The sequence below is a fragment of the Pygocentrus nattereri genome, chromosome 22 (genome assembly GCF_015220715.1).
Source record: "Pygocentrus nattereri isolate fPygNat1 chromosome 22, fPygNat1.pri, whole genome shotgun sequence".
NCBI lineage: Eukaryota > Metazoa > Chordata > Actinopteri > Characiformes > Serrasalmidae > Pygocentrus > Pygocentrus nattereri.
In genome coordinates, this window is record NC_051232.1 from 18,381,101 (window position 1) to 18,395,780 (window position 14,680).

Sequence of the window (14,680 nt, forward strand, 5' to 3'; positions counted from 1 at the left end):
CTAGCAAGTGATCAGTTACCCCCGTCCCTAAACTCATTAAAGAAATTTGAAAAGACCCCCCCGCCATTTTCACTAAATAAGCAGGTCTTAATCCTCCTTGATTAGAGACTCTACAATAAGCAGAAAGTTGTTCTCTACATTATGTAAAATAGTTTAAAATTTTTTTGTGCAACACCTTTATATTTATTTATTGTTGTACGGTTATATTTATAATTCATTTACTTTTTATTTCTTTCTTTAATACTGATTTTACTGCTTTACTGTTGTTTTCGTGCTAAAATAAAAGAAACTCAAAACCATAAAGCTTTGCAGCGTCTGTGTGAGTGGATAAACCCGATGATTGATGATGCAGGGGGCACCACATTGGTCAGGGCCGGCTCTGATCACGCGCACAGTGGTCACTGCTTCGCCGCGGCGCTGCGAGCTCCGGTCCGCTCACACAGACTCGCGGTCGCCGCGCTCCACCGTCTCGCTCTCGCTGGGCCTACGTCATCACACGGCGCTCGGCGGAACAGCGCGACCGAAGGGCTTCAGAAGCGGGTGTTTACTGCGACCAGGCGGGTAAAGATGAGGGAAACGCCGTTGTCAAACTGCGAGCGACTCTTTCTCCTAAAAGCCATCGAAGAGAAAAAGGTAAGTGACTGACTTCCTGTGTTACTGTCGAGCCTTTAAGACGAGCTTTAGCGGCCGTTGCCTGAGCGCAGGGTACTGTTGACACTATTAGTGAACTACACGCTTATGGATGTCGCCCTTTTCGCTAAAATACTGTCACACCGAGCAGGAAACTTAGCTACCCCACCTGCCTCACCGGATTCTGTTAACCCTCACAGAAAGGATGTGTAATAACACCGTGGACACTAACCGCCGTCTCTGTAGCGCTGTAGCTGTAATACTTGGGTAGAAGAGTCATTCAGGGAAAACCCTGCGTCCACAACACGAGGCCTCGTGTGTCTCTACATGTAGCTGACGTAGCTGCAGCCAGGTCAGATCACATGTTCGGGTTTTTGTACACATCCTCTACGAACAACACACTTGCACACACAATGATGCATAGTTATTGTTTTTGTTTTGCTGGTTTTAACATATATAGAGAAAAAACCCCAAAACATTAGAAATGTGGCCTGTGGAAAAGATTTGGCTCATTTGACATTTTATTTTTCCAGTATTATAAGCTCTGCACATAAATAGAAATTTTGCTTTGAAATTTGCAGAAGCATGTAACATTTAAGGGGTAGAAGATGTGTTAACTTATTTTCACCTAGATAATCCACACTATATATAAACCCCTAGTCAAATTTAGTTGTGTCCAAAGGTCTGTTTTGTGGGAAGGCACAAGGCACCAAAAACTAACTTCCCTTTCTCTGTTGTTCTTAGCGCTTGGATGGAAGACAGGCATACGACTACCGCAATATAAAAATCACGTTTGGCACAGATTATGGTTGCTGTACGGTCTGTCTTGGGAAAACAAGGTAAGTTGTAGTTCCACCACAAGCAGTTGCTTATTCTCACCATACAGTCCAGAACCACCCCAGAGATTTAGCCGTCTAAAGTCTCCAGCCTTAACCTTACTCCTTACTCTGACGTCCCTACTGAAGCTTTTTGCAGCCCTAGTGTTGTTGCATTGTTTAGCTTGTGCTGAGTGTTGGTGTGCTTGTCTTTCTCTGTGTATCTGACTGTATCTGTTTGTCTCCGAAGGGTGTTGGCACAGGTGTCTTGTGAGCTGGTCCCACCCAAAGATTCACGGCCCACAGAGGGCATCATGTTCTTTAATCTGGAGCTTTCTTCCATGGCGTCGCCTGGCTTTCAGCCCAGCAGGTTGGTTCTCCTGACGTGATGGAAAAGGAGTAGAAAACAGTCGGTGTCAGTCCGGTTCGTTTTGTTGTTGCAGGCATGTCTTATACATGCATGTTTGGGTGTCTGTTAATGTGCTAAAAGAAAAATTCTGCATTAAAAAAAACCCTGCATAATTAAATTAGACGTCTGAAGACTTTAAAGATCAATGCTATTGACTTTTCAAAGTTTCTGCACAGTGTACAATAACTCTGTTCTAGAGAGATATACCGAGTTGAATTGATCACAGTGGTTGTGATAGGAACCGGACAGCTGAAGAGTTTAATGCCTGAAAGCTCACAGAAAGATATTACATTATATAGTTATGAATACCCTGCCTCATGCCTGATGCATTGTTTTGAGATCCAAGGTTTAGGCCTGTTTTTTAATGCACTAATGGTGGAAAAGGTACGTGCAGGACTTTGTAAGGCGCAATAGTCCCAAAAGTGATTTACCAAGTGTACCATTATGAACATTACATATATAAAGTCAGAAGACCTCTGTAAGTTTACTGGTGATTTGAGATAGTAAATAAAATGGCTATGTTCATATTGTAGACATTGCAGCCTTTGTTTCCTAACATCACCACTGTAAAGACACCTGAGTCAGTAAGTTTCTTTATAATGAGCCATTTCACAAATGTGAACCTCTGTGAATGGCTTTGTTTACTCAACTACCAATTTATTCAGAACTTTTGAAGATGCATTTAAAAGAAACCTCACAGACAGTTATGATATGAAATTGGTGTTTAGGCACTGTCTGTTGCTTTACATGTTATTTTATGATAGTTTTGTGATGAGATTTAGCTCTATAAAGTTTTTTTTAAGCCATAGTGGTGGATAGAAATACAGGCAATGTGTTGCAAGACTAAGTAGTCTCCAAAGAAAACGTATTTTTCAGACTTTACCACTTTTTTACCCTCTACATTACATGTTAAACAGGGAAGACACGTAGGTTCACTGGTCATTTTGAATTGTGAATAGGAGAAAGAGTTGCTAAGTTTCTTCACAGTGAATCAGTTCACATCAAACCACTCACAACAGTTGAATCATGTAGAAATGTAAAATAAAATCCCCTATAAAGTTGGAGTTGGCTTTCTTCTAATATCTTTCTTCTGTATGTCCTAGGCAGTCTGAGTTGTTGGTGACACTGAACCGACAACTGGAAAGATGTCTGAGGAACTCCAAATGCATAGACACAGAGTCTCTATGTGTTGTCTCAGGAGAAAAGGTACCACGCTCAATTAATATGCTATGATTTTATAAAAGGTTTGTCCGTTTGTATTTGACATGTCCATTTGGCATCATGAACAATACATTACTTGCTGTACTGTTTTGTGAATCTTTGGACAAACTAATGCACAGCGTAGTGAGTTTTACTGGGAGCAAGTCAAATGAGGAATTTTTGAATGCTGGAATAGTTTAATCAAATGGTAAATTGTTATTGTAGATTTTTGATATGCAAATGAGCTTCTCCTTAATGTTGCATATTCTACTATTGAAGAACCATGAAATATCTGATCTCTGTACTCCATCAGAAAACAGCGAACTTGCACCTGATGCTTTGGTTAGAGGTTCTTATCTGTTTAAACCATAGACAGTATGGTTGTTGTAACAGTACTTACGCTGTACCAGTTCAGTCAGATAACAAAAGGAAATGAAATTCAGTGACAGCAGTATTTGCTGCTTCAGATATTTCTTTATATTTGGTATTTTTTTAGATGGACCAAAAGCTTATATTGCTTTGTAAGGTGTGGATTTTTATTCAGTTAATTGACCAATCTAACAATTACGCCTTCTGCTCTTTCCTCTTACTTTGCCCCATCGCAGCACCAGCATTAGTCAGAATACTATCAATGAAAGAATAGAAGCCGTATCGCCCCCTACCTTTTCTCTACTGTATTACAATCTGCCAGAATTACCATGTGCATAAAATTAACATTATAATATTTTGAGGTGGATCCCCATCTTGGTAGCTAATGTACTGTAAAATTAACTAATAACAGTGACTACCACGAGCTGTCTAAATTAGATAAGTTCAAAAAAGGCTAAATTATGTATTGTTGATACATTTGAGGTTTGAATAAGTTACAGTTCAAAACGTCAGTCTCACAACGCAGTGTTTTTTGCTTACCCAGCTGACTTAGTTAGAGCTAATCCTGGCAGTGGAGACAGTGTTGTTTTGTATCGTTATAAATGCTTTCTGTATATTTAGGTTGGATGCATTTTTTCCTTTTTTGACAATTTCATCCGTCTGTTTTGTGAGTGGCTGTTTGTCTTAAATGTCATGCTTTCGTGTGCACTCATGAGAATTAATTGCAACCTGAGTGTCTAAACCTGGATTAACAGAAAAAAATGTTATCCATTTTAAAACAAGGTAACTGTGGCTAATTTTGTTAAGATGAATCTTGAAAGCTCAGAAAACCTGTCTGAACGGGCTTCGTTAGACAGACTCAGATCGACTCCTTGTTGTCCAACTACAAGCCGAGCTTTTTCTTCTTTTCCTCCTTCTCTTCTTATCTTTATTTTCCCTGGGTTTTTGGTTCCAGATTTGATGTACCAGTTGTTTTTCCCCCTGACTCAAGCCCTATTTGGGTGGGATTAGTTTTACATAATGAGGTGGGGTAATATAATTGTTACCGGCGTTTCTCAGTGATTTTAGTCCCTTCCAAATGCGCCATGCCAGTGTTTTTTGCTGACTGTGTGTTGCAGAATCAGTAAAAGTTTTGTTGCCTTTTTACCTTCTGTAAAACAAGTCATGTAAATGAAATTGGATTATATTAAAATACAATACAAATCGACATGTTGGTATGATGCTAACATATTCCATTGAAAAGGAATTTCTTAAGTATGGTGACACTCAAATAAGCATGTACTTAGATTCTCTGACAAATAGGAAGTCAGCTTCTTATTTGCCAGCTACTTGTTTCAGTTTTCAGCAGGTATATTTTGGTGTCCCAGGTGTTATAATAATAATATTATTAATAATAATAATAATAATAGGCAGATATCGTCAATTAAATTAACACAGTATTTACTGTCTTGTCTCACGTGTACAACTCAAAGCATTTTTAAAATTACTGGAAACGTTGATTTTATGTAGTGAATTCTCACAAGGTGAGTGAAATAATGGCTAAATTATTAGTGGTTTTTTTTTTGGAGAGTAAATAATTTTTTTTGAGTGAATGTGGCACGTAAATTGAGTGGCCACTCCCATCTCTTTACCGGAGATTTCTCATCCCATGTGAATCAGTAATAAACATTAGACATCCTGAGGTGAACTGGCATTACCCCACCTCCCTACAGAAAAAAAAATCCCATCTGAATAAACAACATAATGGTACAATTATACACCCAAAGTTGTTTGGTGGGCCCCTGCTGGTTGCAAGGGATGCAGCTGCTTATGTTACTTATTAGGTAGAGACTGGTTATTGAGCATATTTGTTTATAGGTAATGGATGCATCAGGAAATCAAATGACTCCTCAACTTTGACTGATCATCGCGGCTCTCTAAAGGGCGTCCGTTGCTAGTTTGAGTAAATAAATGCTGACACGCAGTCACTTAACTTCAGTGTTGGTGATCTGATTGGCAGGTGTGGCAGATCCGGGTAGATGTTCATGTACTGAATCATGATGGCAACTTGATGGATGCAGCGAGCATCGCTGCCATTTCCGCTCTGTGCCACTTCAGACGGCCTGACGTGGCCATCCAGGGCAGAGACATCACTGTGGTGAGTAGTGGTAGTCGGTTACAGCAAGAACTGCAGTATTTCATTTGTTGGTTTGGGCTGTAGCTCATCTTTAGTGATCATGCAGTGCTAAGTAATGTGCTATACTAGTGTTATTAAATTTTTACTCTTCTTCATTTCATTTTTCTTTTGTTTTTTTGTTTTTGTTTTGTTAGAAACACCATAGCAACCACCTGAGATACTATAGCAACACCTAGCATTGCCTTACCAAACACCTGGAATACCATAGCAACCACCGCTTTAGCTGTGAAATCATTCTGCATTTTCTTCAGGAAATGCACTTTTATAGTTTAATTCAAGAAACCAAGTATTTTAATCAATCTTTGGGATAACATGGAGCCTCATTCACCAACCGATCTTTAGAAGGTATTTCTTCTTAAAACCCACTTACACAGCTTTAATGAAGATTCTGACATTCGGCAGTGTTTTCTTATTTGGGATTTGTTCTTGGGTAACAACACTATCCACACACACCAAGACTACATGGGTATGAACAGTTCTGGGCTGTTACGCTCTGGTCCAGACTCATGACACCAGTTACAGTTTCTGTTTCCATCAGTTGTAGTGCTAAATCAGAACCAGGAAATACCCATGAAAACAAATGAATGGCTAACTGCTAACAGGCTAATCCTCTAAACGGGTATTATCTGGGCGTCTGTTACTGAAACAGACTGTACTGCGGTGGGTTTTACCTGTAGCTGGTAAAACATTAGCATTAGCGTCGTCTGGCAGGGTACAACCCAAAGCACCAGAGAACAATTCTATCATTTAACTTTGTGTCACTTCAACACCAGCCATTCGAATTTGTGCTCTCAGATATGAATCCTTATCCTCTAAACAGGTGTTTTTTAGCTAGAACCGAGCCCTTACTGCAGTGGGATGCACCTTGCGTGCATGTTAGCTTAGCCTAGCAGGCTACAGATTAAAGCTCTAACAGAACAGGCCCAATTCTGGCTTTCTGTCACTCCAACACTGATCACTGGACTTTGCTCTCACTATTATAAGCTTTTGTCATCTATACTTGGGGTAGCAGGGCAGTTAGTCGAATTGAACGTGCGCTGGTGTGTCTGGATTTCTTTAGCTAAGATAGCTAGGAAGGAAGAGCTGCTAGCCTTAGCTGAGCTAGGAGGCTCCAGCTTCAGATACCAGAGAAGACCTTAATTTCAGCTTTCTGTCCCTCTAACATCAACCACCCGACTTTCTCACTTACGGGTCATTATCATCTAAATGTGTCAGTAAAGCTTTTTTTAGTTTAGCTAGCCAAGTTAACGCTAACCAGCTATTAGGCAGCACTGTTTGTTTTTAGATAGCTTTTAAATTAAAGCTTTGATGTTTAATGAATGTTGAATTTAAAATTGTGCACTGCTTTCATTTATTTGAGCAAAGTGAATTTATTTGAATGCTTTTGGGTTTGAAATTCTGTGGCCCAATACCGATATAAACATAGAGCCAATCAGCGAACAGCTACGTCGTCCAAGCTGTGCGCCACTGGAACAGTTACCCTCTGTGGTCAGAACCAGTTGACCTGCCGTGGAAAAGAGCCATTTCTTTGGACATTTTGCTTAAGAACACGTTTAACAAAAAATAGAATGTTGTCATTTAACCTCCAAGAGAGTCCATTAAACCTGGGATTATCAATGTACAGCTATACTCACCTCTGTTCTACCACCCTAATGTGGAAGGTTGCCGCATAGCTGCTGCCAATGGTTAAGAAGGTTTGTTTAGAGGTCAAACAAACCTTCCAATGCATTTAAGCATCCTTCTGCTTTAGCTTATTAGCTAGCTCGCTAACCTAAATGCAAAAGTGTAAGCACCCCTGGTCAAATGACATGTTTTGCTGATTTTCTAAGTGACAGTAAGTTGACATACTCTACAGAGAACAAACTAACTCTGCACTAAAATTTGCAGTAACTGTTTATTTGCCAGGTTTAACAAATAAATATAAACCATAATTTGAATAAAATTGAATAAAAATAGACCCTAAACTGTGAAAACTCAGAGCCTGTCTAAGTTGAACCTGCTTTGTTAGGCAGACCCCAGATCGACTTCTTGCCAACTACAAGCCAAAACAAGCACAACATTGTGTAACGTTAAGCATGCCTTTATCCTAATGCTTTTCTCTTCATCTTTTCCTTTTCTTCACCATTGTTCATACCCCCACGAATGTAATGTTTTTGTGGTTCTAACGCTGACAACTTAAACTGCTGATCTGGTTGGCGACTGACTTGAATCTTAAGTACAGAGCATGATTCCAGAGCTGTTTAACACAGGTTATTTCTTGCCATCAACTTTGTTTTCAGAATCTCTTAAAATGACCTTTTTAATTCAAAACTCCTGCTAAGCTGTATATTGAAATGATATTTGACGTGCTTTGTCATGCGAATTAAACATCCGATGCTCTGTGTTTAGTTCAGCCCAGAAGAGAGGGATCCTGTTCCGCTGAGTATTTACCACATGCCTATTTGTGTGAGCTTCGCTTTCTTCCAGCAGGGGTAAGAACAAATTCTATACCTTTAAATCTACAGTCAGCAAGTTTAAGTAGGATTTTTTTTTTGCCAAAGCAGTGTGTTAGTTTGAGTTAGTATGGTGTTGTATACACTTGCATTTAAACAGAGCTCTGATTCACTCTAGGGCTGAAAGTTATGCTATGTTAGCAATAATGTCGACAACAAAACAATGGTGACAGCATTTCACACACACACACACACACACACACACACACGAAAAGTGAAAAGTTCATATCGGTATCTTTTCATAACTTAATATTTAAAACAGAACAGTAAAATAAAAAGACTGGAGACGAGAAGGGGTGTGTGGAGTACAAATTAGAAAACACAATTTCAATGCATTATAATACAATTATATTCCCTGACTAAAGGTACTGAGATGTAACCTTGAGGGTACCATCCCAGTGACAGGAGGGGTACTGCCTCAGAGATACTTTCATATCTTTATTTCTTGTGTAACTTGTAAACATGGCTGCCTCTCTCTCTCTCTCTCTCTCTCTCTCTCTCTCTCTCTCTCTCTCTCTCTCTCTCTCTCTCTCTCTCTCTCTCTCTCTCTCTCACACACGTTCTCTCTCTCGCTCTGTCTCTCTCTTGCTCTGTCTCGCTCTGTCTCGCTCTCTCTCTTTTGCTCTCTCTCTCTTTTGCGCTCTCTCTCTCTCTTTTGCGCTCTCTCTCTCTCTCTCTCTCTCTCTCTCTCTTTTGCTCGCTCTCTCTCTCTCTTTTGCTCTCGCTCTCTCTCTCTCTCGCTCTGTCTCTCTCTCGCTCTCTCTCTCTCGCTCTCTCTTTTGCTCTCTCTTCCCCCCCGTAGCACTTATTTGCTGGTGGATCCCTGTGAAAAAGAGGAGCTTGTCATGGACGGGCTATTGGTCATAGCCATGAACAAACATAGAGAGATATGCTCTGTTCAGTCCAGCGGAGGCATCATGCTGCTGAAAGACCAGGTGTGTAAACAGCATGTTTATCTGACATCACATTTTGATTACATACCCCCAGCTGCTAGTTTATTAGGTACATTGTCCATTGGCAAGTTCTATCTATTTTATCAGAAACACCTACCGTACAGGTGTACTCATTAATCAGTGGAAAGGGCTTGCTGTAGAACCACCACTGAACAGTTATTATTCGGATAGTGGCTTCATTCTCAGCACAGTACTGACAACAACATAGTAGTGTGTGGTGAGTTAAGGTACAACTGGCAACTCAGTGAATTTAAAATGCAGCCCCACCAGGATCTCAAAGCCATTTTGTGAATAAACATATACAATGTGGTTAAAGTACAGAAACCCCTGGAAACCCCTTTCATGAAACTCCTGCCACACAGGTCTTGTGCAAATGTTGCAGTTGGAACTCTGTAGTGAGTGATATAACCTTGAATTTGTGTGGTCTACAGCTTTATGGCTGAGGTGTTGTTGATCCAAATGCTTCCATTTCATAACATAGCAGGGCAGACATATGACAGGGCCATGTTTAAAACATCACTGAGCTCTTTGGTACTTCCTATTCTACTGCCAGTGTTTTCTGTACATGGATTACATGGCTTTGTGTTGAATTTATACACCTATTAGCAATGGGTGTTGCTGAAATGCTTGAACTCACTAATTAGAAGTGGTGTCTACATATTTGTAGTACACATGCAAACAAGTTGCCTTTCAGTGAAATTGGCCATTTACGTGAACCATGTTCATTTTCGATTTATTCGTGGGATTGTTCAACCTACATATATAGTTTTGAATTTTTAAAAATCTGAATTAAGATAACATTACCCAAACATTAAAAAAGAGCCACGTTTCATTGCTGGCAAAAAGACAAAGACAGATGCTATTTAGTTTGAATCTGAAATTGATGTAGAACATGTTGATTGCCATGAACTGTCAAAACTGCTGTGAGAGCTTAGCAAATGTCTACAAACTTCAGGCTGCCAAATGTGTATGAGTGAGTTATATCCACATGCTTTACATATAAATGGTGAGTTGCTTATTTAATAAAAAATAAATTAATTAATTAAAATAAGTAAATACATGATAAATTGTTGTGAGGTATTTATGTGACAGATGTTTGAATAAGCATGGAATCTAAAATACTGTCTTTAAAAGAAAAGCAGTACAAACATGCTTATTTGTGTGTCTGCGTTCAGGTCATTCGATGCAGTAAAATAGCAAGTGTGAAAGTGTCTGAAATCACTGAGCTCATCAACAAAGCCTTGGAAAACGACCGACAAGTCAGGTAAGTTGTTTTTGTTGGTATGTCATATTGATTGATATTTCAATTTGGCTAAATATAAATAAATATATTCAGCTGGTTTTCTGCATTTTTGGTTGGTCAGTCATTCAGAGTGGTTTGATGTGATATGATGAATTGTAGAGAAATGTACTGATTCAGACTGGCACAGAATGGTCTGTATACTTGAACTGTACTGAAATATTGTTATTTTTTTTATTGGTTTTTTTTATATTGTAATATTGCACCTCCCAAAAATAATTTTCTTTCTTTTTTTTTTTTTGGAACGATTCGGGTTTTAGGAAAGAGGGTGGCAAGTTCGGCTTTGCTGAATCTATACCTAAGGAGCGAATCACAGCTCTGAAAAGAGAACAGGCTCCAGTGGAGATGAAGGATATTGAAGAGACGGCTGATGAAATTGTCAGAGAAGCAGAAGCTCCCTCTGAAGCGTATCTTTCAGAGTTTACTTCTAAAATGGCTTACCAAGACACTTTGCCTTTTGTCGTAGTGTGCACTACAAATTTCACAGAAAAGTATGTACATTCGAATACAGAAAACGTAAATTTGAATCTCGGAAGCTACACTTTATGGCCAAAAGTATGCGGACACCTTCCCAATTATCGAGTTAGTGTGGCTGAAACACTCATTGCTAACAGGTGTAAATTAATACTTATGGTTTTGGAATAGAATGTTAAACAGGCACATATAGATGTGATGGTCAGTTGTCTGTTTCACAGAAAAAGAATAACTATGATTAAAACATTAAATTAAAACACAGCTTTTCTTATATTTATAGAGTTTGAAGATGTGTATATTAGATAGAATCTTTAGAATTTGCAGCTCAAATAATTTGCAGTCATATCTCATTTTTCACAAATTGTAAAGAAAACTGAAGCAGTCTAATGGGCAGTTGTTACAAGGAAACTCTTCAAACGTGCAGTTCCATCTGTTGCATGCTCTGAGTGGTGGACCATTTCACACTTGTTTTAGTGAGTCTTAACTCTCGATCAGTGTGCATTCGCCTGTTATTGTTGCCACGGGAACTGGGCAGGTGGGTGAGGGGCTCCAGAACACCTGGGGCCTAGAGGAAGAGGATGCGGAAGAGGAGTTTCAAGGCGGGATGGATGGAAAGGAGAAGAAGAAAGGTACTGTGTGTGTGTGTGTGTGTGTGTGTGTCGGCTGTGCTGGCTTTACTCATGAAACTATCGTACAATTAGTTTAATGTGAGCTGCATGCAACAAAATTTCTATGGAATCTGACAATCACACGAAATGGTTCAAACAAAGTTGGATGGACGCTACACAATTACTCCACAAGAATATTTTTTTATTCACTTTGAGGTTCTTGTCATCCATGAGGTGTAAGTTACATATTGACAGTGTTTTCATCAATTCAGTGTCTCCTTTTCAGCTGTCCAATAAACCATCTCCTGTTTTATTTTTTGTCTATTTTGTACGTATGTCGTTTGATGTGATCATATGACGCACTGTTCACATTTTTATTGGTTATTTCATGAAACTCTTCTTCACAAAGATGAGTTGGTCACAACTGTTACGGCGAGTTCGAAATGAATTGGAGGAGGTTTTTCGCCATAAAAATTCAATTTGGTTTGATGTAGTGTTCAAGCAACTATCGTTGCATGAATATTTCACTTTGAAAACTTGAAGCTTACATGAGCCAAGTTTCATTAGTGTTGCGCAATACAACTCCTTTGAAACTCGGCTGCAACGTGTGCAAGAGTTTCATGAAGAAGTCAGTCAAAGCACTAATTACATGTCACATTATCAAATTAAATAAAAAGAGTTTCAAATGACTGATTTCACAAGTTCAACGGACAAAATAATAATACTGATGTTTTTAGGGTGGTTCAGAAAGAGATCCCCCTGAACCAATTTATGCAAGTTCGAATGGTGTTATTTTGGTTTGTCAGCTACCTAAGCGAAGAATACAAGCTAGTTTTTGAAGGTCACATCTGGAAACAGCTGCTTGTGCCACTGTTAATTCCACTTTTTCTTGGTGTTATTGTGAACCTACATGGCTAGATCATTCCTTTTCTCCTCTCTTGATGCCTTTTAGTTTTACACTGAGGGCAAACTCTTTGCGATGACGAAATAATAAATTATTCACAATACGTTTCACCATTTATTCCAGAAGAGGAGATGGATTGACGATCTTTGATAGACTTGTAGTCCTCCAGAAAAGGATAAGTAAGGCATAAAGATGACAACAGCTAGAAAAATGATACAAATGTGCAAAAAAATATTGCAGTGTTAAATAACACCTTGTACATGACTTTGTTTAGTGATGCATAAAAAAAGTCAATTTAGCTAACCAGTGGAGTAACAATGTGTTTCCTGCAACTTTAACTGCTTTGTGTAAGTCAAGTTGCTTAGAAATGTTGAAAACAGCTTACAACATGCAGCTAACTTGCATGGTAGTTTCACTGTGTAACACTGGCCCTACTCTTTCAGTTTCTTAGTGTATCTGTGGGTTTTCTTGTTTTACAGATGAAGTGATGGTAATCTCAGACAGTGAAGAAGAGGAAGTGGTGATTCTTAAGCCAGAAGCGCAGTGTGTATACTCATGTTGTTGTTGTTGTGGTTGTTGTTGTTGTTGTTGTTTTTTTGCATTATATCAGTAGGATCTCTTTGGAGATTACAAAGTCTTACGTGTAGTATTTGTTCACATTTCTTTCAAAGGAAATCCAAAAGCAGGCGGCCCAAAAACTGAAGAGGAAAAGGAAGATTGAGTGATTGATGCAAGCATACTCTGAACAACCTGGTCTTTGTCAATAAATATATTTTTTCCTTACTTACTAAAGTGGTGGTCTTGTAGTTGGAAAAAACTTTGCGTAATCCGCATTGTGTGTTGTTGCTATAGAGATAAAATTGTTAATCAGTCCTGATCTAAACAAGTGCTGACCCATTATTTCTAGTAGGGGTGGGTGAAATGTTCTAAACACCTACTCAAGTATGTGTTTTATTTTTGTGAAATAATGTCAAGTAATGATATCTTTGCAAGAAACAGCTTGAGTAGGAGTACAGATGTAGGTTAAGTACTGAGTGACTTATAGGACTGCAGTTAGACTTTATAGCATATGCAGCATCCATCAGCATAGGCAGTGATGATTGATGGATGCTGTTCCTCTTTTTGGTGTACTCTTCATCTAAACTAAATGGGCATGTAAAGGTAGATGTGTGACCAATTGCAAAGCAGTACAGCTGATGATCAGTCATGCTGCAACAGAAAAGGGCCTTCCCCAAACTGTTGCCAACATATTGGGAAAATGTTGTAAGCATATTATTGTCTAAAATGTCTTCGTATGCTTTGACATTACCCTTCACTGGAACAACAGGGTGGAGCCCAAACCCTGAAACACAACCCCAGACCATTATCCCTCGTCCACCAAACTTTACTGATGTCAGTATGCAGGTAGGTTTTGTTCTGGCAGCTGTTAACCCAGATGTGTCCATCAGACTGCCAGATAGTGAAGTGCAAGCAGCTGCTCAACCATGAAAACCTATTTCATGAAGCTCCCAACTCACAGTTCTTGTGCTGATGTTTTCAGAGGTGGTTCAGAGCTCTGCAGTGAGTGATGCAACAGAGCATAGGTGGCTTTTACACACTCCAATGTTTGGTCGGAAGCTGTTGTTGCCCTGTCGCTCCCAGGGCTGAGATCTCATGAACTTGTGTCCAAGGTGCCATTCTGTGATCATATGACAGTACCACATTCAAAGAAACCCATTCTACTGCTGATGTTTCTCTAAGAAGACCACATGACTGTGTGCTTGAATTTGTACACCCGTTAGCAATGAGTAGTTGAAACATCTGAACTCAGAAATTTGGAACGGAGTAACATGACCAAGTTCCTCTAGAACAGCCACCCTGAATTGCCTTCGTTTATACTTTTGAGTGGTAGAAACGCATGAACTCAGTAACTTGAGTAGGAGAGGTGTCCACACACTTTTGGCCAGTGAATGTATGAGTATGCAAGGAGTTATCACTCCCCTCTGAATAATGAACTGTGAAGAAAATCACGCAAGCAAGGCAGGCAGAAAACACCATGCACAAAGCAACAGATATTTGTACTTAAGGAATTCATAAAAATGTGTTTGAACCCTAAATCTAAACGACCATGAAGAAAACATGTTGGCCCGTACGGGGATCGAACCCGCGACCTTGGCGTTATTAGCACCACGCTCTAACCAACTGAGCTAACCGGCCAGACATACCGGGTAGCCGGAATATTCACCTTTTCAGGATTACGTTGTTCTTCGTGGGGCTACTCCAGCTTATATTTGTTATTGTAGCTACTGGCCCGGCGTCAGAGGTCTCAAATGCTAAAATACAAGTTATGAGGGACGAAAGTTATGAGGGA

At 39.4% G+C, this 14,680-nt stretch overlaps 1 protein-coding gene and 1 non-coding gene across 2 annotated transcripts; one reads left to right on the top strand and one right to left on the bottom strand.

Annotated features, from left to right (window-relative positions):
* The first annotated feature begins 423 nt into the window (after nucleotides 1-423).
* Nucleotides 424-13,122, top strand: exosc9 (exosome component 9). Its single transcript, XM_017709341.2, has 12 exons — nucleotides 424-633; nucleotides 1,375-1,469; nucleotides 1,696-1,815; nucleotides 2,958-3,060; nucleotides 5,423-5,560; nucleotides 7,988-8,070; nucleotides 8,894-9,026; nucleotides 10,220-10,308; nucleotides 10,605-10,751; nucleotides 11,314-11,447; nucleotides 12,810-12,873; nucleotides 13,002-13,122. Exons 1-12 carry the CDS (start codon nucleotides 568-570, stop codon nucleotides 13,030-13,032), a joined length of 1,203 nt encoding a protein of 400 aa, XP_017564830.2. The 5' UTR covers nucleotides 424-567; the 3' UTR covers nucleotides 13,033-13,122.
* A 1,330-nt stretch (nucleotides 13,123-14,452) lies between these two features.
* Nucleotides 14,453-14,526, bottom strand: trnai-aau. The gene has a single exon. It is a non-coding gene; the product is annotated as a tRNA-Ile (tRNA).
* Nucleotides 14,527-14,680: the final 154 nt, after the last annotated feature.